The sequence below is a fragment of the Phalacrocorax aristotelis genome, chromosome 7, assembly GCF_949628215.1.
Source record: "Phalacrocorax aristotelis chromosome 7, bGulAri2.1, whole genome shotgun sequence".
In the NCBI taxonomy this organism is placed as follows: Eukaryota; Metazoa; Chordata; class Aves; order Suliformes; family Phalacrocoracidae; genus Phalacrocorax; species Phalacrocorax aristotelis.
In genome coordinates, this window is record NC_134282.1 from 27,631,258 (window position 1) to 27,644,043 (window position 12,786).

General features: G+C 45.0%; 1 protein-coding gene across 4 annotated transcripts in view; it reads right to left on the reverse strand.

Annotated features, from left to right (window-relative positions):
- The window catches only part of INPP5D (inositol polyphosphate-5-phosphatase D), a 55,061-nt gene extending 42,915 nt beyond the window's left edge, over window positions 1-12,146 (reverse strand). For all 4 annotated transcript variants that reach the window (XM_075099435.1, XM_075099434.1, XM_075099432.1 and 1 more), the window contains exons 1-2: window positions 11,926-12,146; window positions 6,909-6,972 (exon numbers count right to left, since the gene is read on the reverse strand). In XM_075099435.1, the coding sequence (XP_074955536.1) occupies window positions 6,909-6,972; window positions 11,926-12,059 (198 nt within the window). In that variant the 5' untranslated portion in view covers window positions 12,060-12,146. The remainder of the gene's footprint in view (window positions 1-6,908; window positions 6,973-11,925) is intronic.
- Between the last annotated feature and the right edge of the window lie 640 nt (window positions 12,147-12,786).

The window sequence follows — 12,786 nt, forward strand, 5'->3', positions numbered from 1 at the left end:
CCAAAAGGCAGCCCTCTCATTGTATGTCTTGCCTGTCCCAGGTCAGAGGATTTTGGTCTTTCTGGCATATTTAGCCAAGCCATAAGCAACAGAGTACAAATCTAGATGTTTCCCCCAAAATGTATTTCTAGAAGTGTGGTGAAGACGGAGGGTTTCAGCAGGAAACCCTATACTCAGTATTTATCAACTCTCCTACCTTCTGGGAGCCAGTGCTACAAATACACCGGCAACCTACAGCTTCAGTGTCAGTTGATACAGTGAGTCACAGCCGCTGGCCTGCTTTCTAACTGCTCACATACTGCTCACCATTTGTTTCCTGTTGCACACAGCCTTGTATCAAACCAGAAAAAATTACCGGGGGGGTGGGGGAGGGAAGCTAGATGATCACTCAATGTAAAACAATGCTGCCAGGGCATCTATAATTTTCACTGAAGTCAGCAAAACCTACAAGTAAATAGGGTCAGACCCTTCCTTTGCACCAAGTAGTAAGTATAAGTAATTTTTAAAAAGCCTTTGTGGCAATGGTGAATTTCAGCATAAATGCAAGCAGTGCTCATGCTCACAGAAATTAATTTAAGAAAAGAAAAAAAGGTGAATAGTTCAAAATTGCTTGCCTGGACTTCTTCAAAGGAGTGATCCAGTTTTTCCATCTGAAATAGCGTCTTTCTTCAACATCCTGGCAACACTGTGATAACCTCTGAAAAGCTCAAACTCAAAGTGAAAGAATTCACCTGAATACATTTTTAAAAATGTTCCAGTTTGCTTGAAAATGTCAAGTGGTTCCTACTCCTGCTCAAGCCAAAGCTCTGTTTCTGCCCCCTCCTGTGGGGCAGACAAAAGTTCCAAACACCGTTCATTGTGGGTGGCTGGAGCCTCAATCTCTGGCAGCCTGCAACATTTCAAAGCAGATACACAAGCTGAAGCAAGAGCTCAGCTAGTGGCATGAATGGGAAAGCAGACTTAAGGGTAATACAACAACAACAACAAAAAAAACAGGTTGGCAAGAAGGACAAGGAAAGAGCAGCCTTGCCAGAAGGAAGCAACAGTGGTCAGGCAAGGCCTGAGGCCTGAGGCCTGAGCCCTGAGGTGGTGGACAAATATATCTGGTTCAAGTTCTGGGTTACAGAATGGGAAAGTTACATGTCTGAGCCAAAACATTAGGTCATGCCCATGAGAAAGCACTGGGAGTCTGTGCCTGCCTCAAACTCAAGGCCAGACTGTGCTGCACAGCACAGAAGCATACAGAACATGATTATAAAACCTGTCTACGGCACTAAGCTACCAAAATGCTGCTCTGCAGATGCCCCAGTTTTTTAAGGAGACTCCACCTTCAGCAACAAGCTAAAGCTGTTCCCAGAACTACTAGGTTGACTCTGTCTCAAGTGGCTTTAGCAAAGCCATCTTTGATGACAGCCCCGTTTGTGCAATGTTGACATCTGTCCATCAGGATACCTCCCTCCTGCCTTCACACAGAGTCACATGAGGTAAGTGACCTATGAAGTGTTATCTGATAAACTATGAACATAAACTAAGACGGAATCTGGTTGCCACTAAGAAATGACTGATTGCACAACAGCTAGATTGTCATCAGATAACACAAGCTGTGAACTCCTATTTGTGATGAACCAGAAATCTAGACAGATCAAACTCCACAGGGTTTTAAAGATGCTACCACACTACCCTATACCAATCTGCATGTATTGGCCAGCCAAATCCAGTGCCTTTTTCCTTCTCACCACCCCTTTCAAGCATCCTCACTTAGGAGGCAGGTTATACTCTTGACAGCAGGCTTTTAAAATTGCAGTATAAGGCAACAACAGGATAAAACATTAAGCTGAGGCAGTACCACATTTTTTCAACAGCAGCTTTTGACCTCAGCTCTTCTCACACTGAACAAGAGTCAGCTGTAATGGGAATCTCCTTACCTGACATCAGCCTGCCAAGTCTGGCAGTCTAAGGGGGTTCTCTGGGCTCTTTAGGCAACAGACAGGACCTGCCATGGACAATTTAGCCCACCCAGGTCAGAAACCTGTTTCTTCCCACTGGACTAGAGAGATACAACTCAGCTTTAACTACATGGCATCTTTGACTGATATACCACACACATCATCTGATCCTGTGAAAGTCAGCAGGAGACAGCTATTTAAAATTATTTTTGGTAACCCAATCCTTAACAGGCTGGGACTGAGTTCCCCATTTGTAAAATGGAACAAGAGCACTTCCCCTCATTGAGAAGATGCTGAGATCAGAAGGAATTAAGATTGTGCAGTAATGAGGGTCATACTGACACCTCAGCTAGTTGTGTAAATGAGACACGTTAAGTGACAGCATAGGAAAGTTTTACCTTCTGTACATCTGGATGGCAAGAACTGAGCACAGATGCCTGGCTTAGAAAGACAGTTTTAGTGTCTAGTGTTTAGTTTGATCCTGTGATTCCCAAGGGCTCCTTTGCTGCTCTGACCCTCTTTGCACAAGCATGATTACACTCAGCTTGTCCCCAGACTTTCAACAATTCTGCATTAATTATGCCTCCCCACTCGATCATGGGACAATCATATTTATTTTTACAGAGAAGAAAGTCGAAGCACCCCAGCTGTGACCTGCCCGACAGGCAGGCAGCAGCTAAGCTAAGTCAGGGGTAGTTGATTTCTAGCCCCTGCTTCTGGATCTCTGTGTAACAGTACGTTTTTTGCTCTCCTCCTGTCTCAGCTTCTCAGTTCTCAGTGTTTTACTACAGTGGAAGTCTGCAGGCTAACAGAGATATCTCAATAACTAATTGTTCTCAACCTAAGGACAAAGATCTCTACTTGCTGCTACAGATCCTGTGTTTCAAAGGGTTTTTACTACTCCTCCCCTCCTTCCTTAAATATGTTTTCAACAGCAGGATGCAAGTTTCATTCATCCAAACCATGGATTTCTTTGCCTATATTTTGAAGCCTCAAGTAATGGAAAGAGAAAATTCAGCAGTCCCAAAAGAAAAGGGAAAGAAGAGATATTTGTGTTTAAACAAAAAAGCCTATGACTGTAACCACTACGGCACTGTATTTTTTAGGAGGATACCAGTTTGATTCCAGATATGGCAGACGAGAGGGGTTCCTGACTATGCTAACAGCTGTAGAGCTGCTGCAGATGCAGAAACCCAATGGCAGGTCACGTAGCATGCCACAAAATGCTGGAAGGGCATATGCAAATATTTTTTTCTTCAGCCTGAATGCAAAAATGTGCACCTCCCTTTCTGCCACCTGTACTTGAACAATTAATTTAACCATGAAAAAAATGACATCAAGTATCATTCCCCTAGTGCTGGACCAGGCTCTAATTAAAAAAGAAAAATGAAACTTGCTCTCCAAGACTGAAAAAAGCATGAAGCAACTCACAGCTTTAAAGGTGAAAAAACTCTACAGAGTGGCAGAGGGAGAGCTGTCATGTCACAAGTGCTGTGTATGTAGCTGTGATATTACACATCATCTGAACCTGCTGTCATCACGAAAAATGCCTGACAGACAACAGCCCAGATCTGGGCAGGAAGACAACTTTGTTAGCTTCAGGAAGGAGCACTGTGCAGGCAAAAAAGGTCACACTGCATGATTAGGGCCCGTATTTGTAACTAATACAATCTAATCTTGGGATTTAGTATCAAATCTTTCCCATTTTTTTTAATAAACCCAGAAATAAGAAACATCTACTGATTGCGTATTAATTTAACACCTTCTCTAATTCCATAGGATTAGTAGACTCTTTCCTTTTTAATGGGATTTTTAAAAATGTCAAAACTCCTTCCTATTCAACAGCTTTTACATCTTTGCACAGAACTATTCTTTTCAAAATCTGATCCTTTAATACACTTTAAGTAGTTTCTGTTTCATGCAAAACGCAACAGACAAGCAACCAAAGGTGCCTGACCCAACTGGAACAACATACCAAGAACAGCAGCCAGCATGAGACTGTTTTGCTCTGAGCCTCAATTACAACTCTCACTGCATGTATCTCTTGCCAGAAGACGACATCCCCCTTCTTCTGCCTCTCCCTCAGAACTGGAGTAAAGCATCACAAAATGGGAGGAGGTGTGTCTTCAAAACATGAGTTAACAACACACTTTATTTAGCCTACTCCTGATATTCAACCTACAGCTCCTGGCAGCCCAGCATACAAAGGTATTCCACCACAGTCCCTCTGCATCCCACAACATGTAAACAAGAGAAATCCCTCACAATCACAACAATCGAGCAGATTTCAAAAGGTTTCATTCAGAAAGGTCCCCTGGAGTCCTAATAACTCTATCTGGACCCAGCGGTAGTCCAATAATCCTTCCCCAGAGAGAATGAGGACATACTTATTTGTAAATAATACCCTGCAGAATTCTCTATGGAGAACTAGAAGGTGAGGAAGTCAAGGTGTCTGTCGTGGGGAAAGCTTGAGCTGAGGACATCAGTCGCACCTTCTGCTTGTTCATAAACCTTTCTCCAGCATGAGAGCTGCCAATTGCTACAGCAGAGAGAAATACAGATTTCTTATGGCTGCAGTGCTCTGATCTGTGGACAAATGGACTAGTACATGAAAACAGGCCCTTTGTCATGGCAGAAACAATTACAGATGCAGTACAAACTGGGAAACATAACTCACACCTTCCTGAGATGTAATGTACAGAACTATATGTCAAGTCTGCACCATACCTTAGCTGGTGGATCCTGGGAGCAGCCTGCAGCCCAGCACTCTCTGGAGAGCTGCCTGCGCACAGGCACACTGCTCTGAACTCAGATTTCAAACCCTCTTGTAACTTGTGGCATCTGAGACGCTCTAAAAAAGGATGCAGGCCAGGTTGCATGTCCAGAATCACTCACACGACATGACAGCAGGGCAGCTGAGGTACGAGGAGGGGGCCAGGGCTTGCCCAGGATGCCAAGGTCCATCCACGGTACGTAAGGGCAAAGTGTAGGGTTGTGTAGCTGCCTTTTCAAGTAACCTCTGGCCTTTCTTCTCTTCCCCCAGGTGAAAAGCCAACATACGGTCATTTCTGTGCTTGTTTTCTAAAAGACAAAGCAGCTGCCAAACTCATACTGCAAACCCATTCAGAGTTAGGGCTCCTGAAGTTCCCTTCCTCATCACAGTGCCAGTGAAAAGAGCATGGACATTGTTAGCAGCACCAGGTTCCCCTCCTGCCTCTGCCACAGCGCTGCGGTGGGACTTGGATAGTTCTACCTATTCCCTGGGCCTCAGGTCTCCCAAGTCTCCCTGCCTGGGGTGCTTCACTTGTAAGCTATTTGGCACAATGAGATCCTGATCTCTGCGGCTGCTCTAGGTATTGTAACTAATGATAAAAACTATATCACCTTCTGGACACCTATCTTACCATCACAACACATCATCACACCAGCACAATATGCCAAAACACATTATTTAGGACAATAATGCTGAGATATATCAGATGATAGGGAAAAATTGAGTATTACTACAAACAGTCTGCAGCATGCTGTGTGCAGCCAGATCAGACTGATGGGTTATTCATTCCAGCTGAGTGCTGGTCCCATGCTAGCAGCCTGCAAAGCCTGCACAGGTTCCTCTGCATGTTGTTGCCCGGTGCTCTGGGAAGATGGATTAGCTTTGGTAACATGCCATGGTAACGCATACAGACCCAGGTCAAGTCTGGCAGAGTGTCCTGCGGTCAGTTCCTCCTTAAGTAGAAGTGCTGTGGCAGGTGAGGCAGAGGTATCTCAATGGCTCTGGGGAAACCAGCTGTAGCTGGCGAGGCCAACTGGGATACCACGCTGATGCTGGTGGCTGGCCCTGGGCACACAGTCCTCTGGAGCACAGCACCGAGAGCTGGGAATTGGCCTTCATGGCAACACAACTGTGTTTGTGCGGAGCTGCATCTGAATAGGGCTGAGTAAGAACTGCCCAAGCCTGAGCCACCAAAAAGAGGCTCTTGAGGGAGCCAGACTGGGTGTGTGCACCCAGGACACACAATCCAAAATTCTTACCAACAGCCCACAACTGAAAGAAAGCTGCCAGCACTCAGGTGTTCTCACTAACCTGATCATTCTTTCAGATATGTTGCCTCTTTGGTGCAGATATCAAAGAAAAACTGATGTCCCTGAACCATGTCAGGAAATACATAAATCACATGGTGCACTTGAGCCATGTGAGCTACATGTGGAGTTCGTAGAAATTTGGACTTCTAGTGTGAGAAGCTAAGTGTCATCTGAAACAGGAAAGAACAAACATAGACCCACTCTACATGTAGACCCATGTGGGTAGCATGGGCATTTCCATTTCATTTTACAGGGAATGCCCATGAAACACTGGCTGTGCTAAGAGGGTGGGTAGGCTACAGCCTCCACTGCCTCCTAGTAAACCCATCTCTTGGGGCTGTAAGAGACCATGCCTCCCTCCCTGCCCCAAGTTCCATGACCAATATTGAGAAAACAAGGGCTGAGAGGTGGTACAGGAAAGGGAAGTGGCTCATTCAGGATCCTAAAGCAGAACAGGAATAAACAGAAGGTCTGAAACTTGTGCCCTCAATCCTGGTATTTTCTGGATCCTGAGACCACAATTCAATTTACATTCTCTGGGTGTAGGTAAATTGTGTTGCAATTTTGGATTGAAAAGATCATGATGTACTGATAAGAAGCTGGCTTCAGAGGAAAAGGGTTGAGGTTCTGTTATATAAAACATGGCATTGCCACTGAATTGAAGGTACACATGTTAAAGAGTGTGCTGATGGCCATAGCAGCGGACCTGCGACTAAAATCTCCATAGCAGTTAACTGGAGACTAGCGCTGTGCTGGCTGGGGGCATTTATTTAACTCCTTGTAGCCTTTTTCTCTTGGTGTTAGAACTACTTTGAAAAAAAGCAATGCACAGTCTTAGACGCATCTTTATGGGACCGAATGGCAGACAGCCCAGCTTACCTGGACAATTAGTTTATTTTCTTTATCAGGCAGAATTCGGTAGGTATAAACGCAATTCCGGTACCTGGAACAGATCAGAAGAGATATGGTTAGACCATCTCCAGTAGGGAACTGCATTGTGGTACCCCTCCCCATGAGAAAAGTCATTGGAAGATCCTGAGACACATAGATGGCTTCATGCACAAGGGTTTTAAACATTTCTCTTTATTTCTTTCTCTGGAGTCTGTGAACTAACACAAACCTGAAGTGTTAGTCTGTCAGAAGGTCATTGAGACATGTTTACAGATGTCACTGCATAAAGTGATATCAGCATCAGCCTCAGAATGAGTTATTCAACTCTTCTTCTGGCCAGAAAGGAAGAAAACACCAAATGGCTCTAGCTGTCAGTAGAGTGGGCGTCTCAGGAAGGAATGAAAAAGCAGAAATCCAAAAAACCACAGGGCCAAAATCAGCAATGAATGAGTAAATTGAAGGGCTAGTGCATGCATTGACTTGTATTGGAAAAAAAACAAATAAAGCCTAAATGAAAACCCATCTCACTATCCTGGTATGGATGAACACTGTACACATGCATCTGTAAATCAGCCATAATGAACACTTTGTCCCAGCTAAATTCAATTAGATTCTTATTTAGGGGGGGATGGAGGAGTCTTTTGCCCAGTGGAGGGCCAAATGAATGCACAAGAGCCCAAGGGAAGCCTGAGCAGTGCTGTGACATGGTAAGCATGACCTTTCTCAGCAGGTGCTGAGCTTTGTGGAGCTTGCACAAGAAGTGTTGACTAAAAAAATATATTTTTACCTTTCTCCCAAGAGAACAACAGATTGATCAAATCTTTTAAGTCACCTGCAAAGCACTCTTAAAACACGCAATATGGCTTTAAGCCAGGAAACAATGCTGGTTTCAACCCATTCCTCTCAAAGGAAATAATGGAATCCTCTCTCAGAGCTTCCTTGGCTATAACAGAAACACTGCATTACCTGTGGAATCGTTATGAAATGTGGGGTGAGGTCAGCCCCCTAGCTGGGGAGATCAGGCAGATCAATAAAACATCCTCATCTCTTTTACAATTATGTTGAGTCTATTCATCACATGCCTTCCAGAGTCACTCCATGCAAGAGAGGGAAAGAGAGATCACCAGGATTTTGGGCAGCAAGGAGTCACAAAGAGTATTTGGACATGAAAAGAAATTACTTATAAATCATAGCTGAGTTTATAGGGTGTTTGGAGGATTTTGTCATGTATCCATGTGAACCTGTACCTTTTGATGGCATTAATGCAAAGGACACAAAAGAATTAGAACTGCTCCCAGAGCTCAGTACCACTTCACTAAGCAATATAAGACCATTTCAGAGGCACCTATTCATTCACACATCTGAGGATCTGGTATAGAGCTGGAAGTCACAGACATGATCCCCAACTGCTTTGGATTGCCACAACACTGCTAATTTCACGAAGCTCAGGGCAATCAACACCAGATGAGGCTATGCCACAAGGAAGGGTATGGGTTTTGTTTTTATCTGTCAGTGCAGTTCTCTTACACCATTTCCTCCTGCTGATATGCAAACAGGGCTAAGCAGAACTGCTCATGCAGCTGATGACAGAAAATTTGTGTGTGTGGAGATTATGAAACTGATAAACAAACCAGTTCAATGGCTGTTGTGTCACAAGAGGACCCTCCATGTTACCTTCACAGACAAGTGCCCCAACACACAGACCTTACGAGGCTGCTGTCATAATGCTTGTAAAGAGGTTAAAGCTGAGGACAGGTAAGATCAGTGGAAGAGCAAGGAAAGAAGGGCTGTTGGGTGAGCCAGGAGCAGGGAGGAGCAATTCCTAGGATACAAAGCAGGAATACTCTTTGGCAGTCCCCTAATTTAGTGCATGTGGATGGAGAAGACTCTTACTCCATTTCTACCCTTAGGCTTTCTCTCCTCTGTATCCTGACTGCCAAGTTATGTGGTCCCAATTACTGTCACATTCCAGGTCCTCCCTAAAACTGGGTTGAGTTCAGAATTGCTCAACTGCTGTTCAGGCTGTCTATGTGGGGATAAATATAACATCAGCTTCAGCTTCAACATGCCTCCAAGTACTTTGTCATCTCTCTGTCCTCTCAAACAACCAGAGGAGGGAAGGGGACAAGGCTTGTATTTTCTCTTTCCTCTCCTGCTGTACCTGTTTTTATACACAGGTGATGACATGCATATTGGGAGCGCCTGGAAATCCTAAACAGGACTGCCATGTGAGGCATGGTGCTAAGCGTGCCATGAGAGAGGCCATCCCCCCAGGGAGGCATCTGACAGGCAGCATCCTCTGAGAGGGATCCCAAAGCTAGCCTTTGAGAGTCATCTCTAGCAGTGTTGTTAATCCTGCAGCTGTTCACACATGAACTACCAACAGAAGCTCCCCTGGAATGATACTAGTTCAGGTGCAGCACCCTGTGAACACTAAGCAGGCTCTTTTCGATTTCAGGATCCAAGCATTCCCCTCCAGGTACATTAAAGAGCCCATTTCTTGTCAATAAGCTAGCAGATCAAATGATCCAGGCGCAGAGAAAGGAGGAGGAAAGTGGTTTTGCTTCTTGCCTTTTATGGGGCAGTGCGACCAGTAGAGCAGAGGACAGCAGTGCAGGGGGCGGAGCATTCCCTCCACATTTGCTGACTGTTCCAGCTCTCTTCAAACTTAAATGCTGCTGCTCTCAGTTTTAGAAGAGAAGGGGGGGAGGCACTCTTAAAAGGCCCTGCAAATACACCTCCCTTACTTGTCTATATTTACATAAATCCTACTGCCCTAAAGCAGATCTTCAAGACAATCACTATTTCATTCTATGATAATTAAAAAGTGCTTTTGCTGGATTTTGACTGATCGGCCCAATAAATATTAGAGCTTTGTATTGTAGAACATGACATTTCTTTTTCAGAGCAAATGTCATAGCTTTTTGTTTTCTTTATCTATATACAGTAGACACTTTCTCACTTTCAACATAATTCTTTTTGTGAAAGCCTTTTGCATTTAGGCTTTCAATTCCACACGCACACCCCCACACCCCCCTTTGTCTCCAGCCTCTCTGTTTTTTAAACAGAAGTAACTGAAGAGCTCAAACTTCAAACACCTTCCAGTCAATAACACAGCTGAAACTGATACATGTCTGAGGAAGTTTTCAGCTTCAGCAAAGCTGCCCATTTTGTCAAGATGACATTCAGAGGGAAAGACTTATTCACCACCTTTAACCCTTTCTCTTCACTAACTGCAAACCAGCATAAGCTGAAAGCTTGTTAGGTACTTTGACAGAAGTTTGTGTGACATTTCTCAGACTGTAATTAATGCCAGCCCTTCGCACCACAGATCTAGCTGCTCTAGGCTGACAAGGCTGAGTGGTCCCTATTTCTTTAATTAAGCCATTCATGTTAGCCACCTCAGAATGGATTTGAGAACATAACCTTTGGCTCCCGTTTCAGAAAATCCTGGTCATGATATTGTTTCTATTTCCTGATTCCATGTCTCTCAAGTCACAAAAGGCTTTCAAAGTTGGCTGCATAAACATTTACAATGGAAAAACTTATGCAAATGCATGTTAGTAGACATTTTTACAGCACCTTCCCTTTCTATAATCCCTGCCATCACTCTGTAAAACTATTTCATGTACATACTGGTTACAAGGCAAATCAAAGGGTTTATACTAAAAACACTCAATGGAAGCAATAGTGTATTCTAATAAAATGTTCCCTGACTTGCAACTTGGGCCCTAAGCCCGTGCTACATGATTGCCCCTCCTTCCTCCTCCTTGCCCTGGATATTCTGCAGCCACCCTTCTTCCTCTGCTCCCTCCAGACATAACTCTTTCCCATGGTATTAAAACATCTTAACAGGCAGGCACAGAGGCTCTCTGCACTTTGTGTACACCCCCATTAAACAGCCACCGATCTCTGACAGTCCAACACCTACACTTAAAGGGCAGTTACCCAGCCCCACGCTTTTCTGCAGATGAATCCTCTGCAGCAGACTGTGCTGTCACCAGAAGTCTGACCTCAGAGACAAGCAGTTAGACCAGAGTTATAAACAGCAGCACCACCTTTACCACTGCAAGAAGTACAATTTCAGAAAGAAACTACACTGAGAAACTTGCTTTTGATTTAATATAAGGTAAGGATGAAATAAGTTTTATTAATCTGCTGTGCAATGGTAGCAAAGAGGATCTGACAGGCAGAACAGGGTCCCACAGAGGCTGTCTTGACCTCTCCTAAGCACAGAGTGAATGTCTTTCCTCTCTTTAATGCAAAGTCAAATGCCTCAGACTTCACCTACTGACTTCAGTCTCCTCTTGCCTCTGCACTCCTGCGTCCAGGAATAATAGCTGCCCCTCGCAAACCCAGAGCAGGAGGCCTTGCTCTCTGGTCCCCAGCCCCAATGCACAACATGGGGTCAGGGCTGTCAGCACTTCTCTCCTCTTGCTATTTCCCACATGAGATATTTACCCTGTGAGCCACATCAATGATACAGGTAGAATCACTGCTGTGCCAGGTGTATCATGCACAGTCAGGAACTATTTCAAGCCTTTTGCTGAATGGGACACAGCATTATACACGCAGGTGAGTCAAACACATGCTGAACCAGAGCAAGAAAAGTGCCCAGGAGGGTATCAAGCTTACTACTTGAGTTGTTAAATGTAAATACCTGACCCAAGTTGTTAACAGACTCAAAGAAGTCAAGAGGTTATTTTCTCTCAGAGCACAGCCACAGTATCTTTGATTATTCTCTCCTTTTGAATCAGGGGCAAGAGCAGTGTGAACAGTACAGCAGTAAAAGAATACAGGTTTGTTCATCCTGGCCCTGCTCCCGACCCTTCCCTACCCTGTGGTCCAGCCAGGTGACACCAGCCATGCTCTGATGTGGGCTCCACCTTTTCGGTGGGTACAGTGGCTGTTTGCCTCTGTGCTGGAGAGGGTGCAGGGGGTAAAACCCTGCGTGAGCAGGGACGAAAGTGCCTGCGTGAAGCGCGAGGTTGAAAGCTGTACTTACAGCACGCAGAGTGCATATGCTGAAGGAATTGACTCACTGGCCCGCACAAGGAAGCTGCCATCCTTGCCTACTTTGGAGAGCAGGTCTTCGGCTCTGGAGCGAGTGATGTTGCCGTGGTACCAGCACTGATCCATTGCTGGAGCTGGAAGAAACCTGAATGCCAATACAGGAGCTGCCAGAGCTGCCTGTGTGTCTGTGTGTAACGATCAGGCAGCTTCAGCTCACCAGCTTCCTGTTTCAATAGTACAGAGAGGGAAAGGAAACTCAGCCACGGACAACTTCCTCAACTCAAACAGCTCAGACAGTGAGCATGACATGTTCCTGCAGCCCCTGCTCTCCCTCTTCATGCTGCAGCTGAAGGGACTAGCAAGCCCATGTTCCCTGCCTTTCCCTCCCCCTTCATGTCCTAATACTCTATATCAAAAAGTCCCAGCTGGGTATCTCTTCTACTCCCTCACCGGTTCTTCCCCCAGGCTTCCACGGCCTGCTGTCCCATTTACGATCTCTTGCCAGACCCTTTGAGTTTCCATGTTTTTCCTGTCTGTCTGTCCTACCCCACTACAGGTCTCCATTAGGAATAAATAATTCTCAGACTGATCAGAAACACACGGTGCATTAGGATACTTAGCACTGACTGCCCTATTCCTGTCTTGTCTAGTCCTCACATCTAGCTGTATGTTTCGATGCGCTGAAGCAGACTTAGAGGCTGATTTGCTCTGGTGATTTGTAACCAAAGCTCCCTGTCAGCTACTGTGAGATAGATTCAAAGACCTTTCCTACTCTAAATCCCCAAAGGTGGGATGGAGCAAAGCCATGTCTGGCAACCTGCGTCAGAGGGGAGAGCTGAAGTTTTCACTTCCC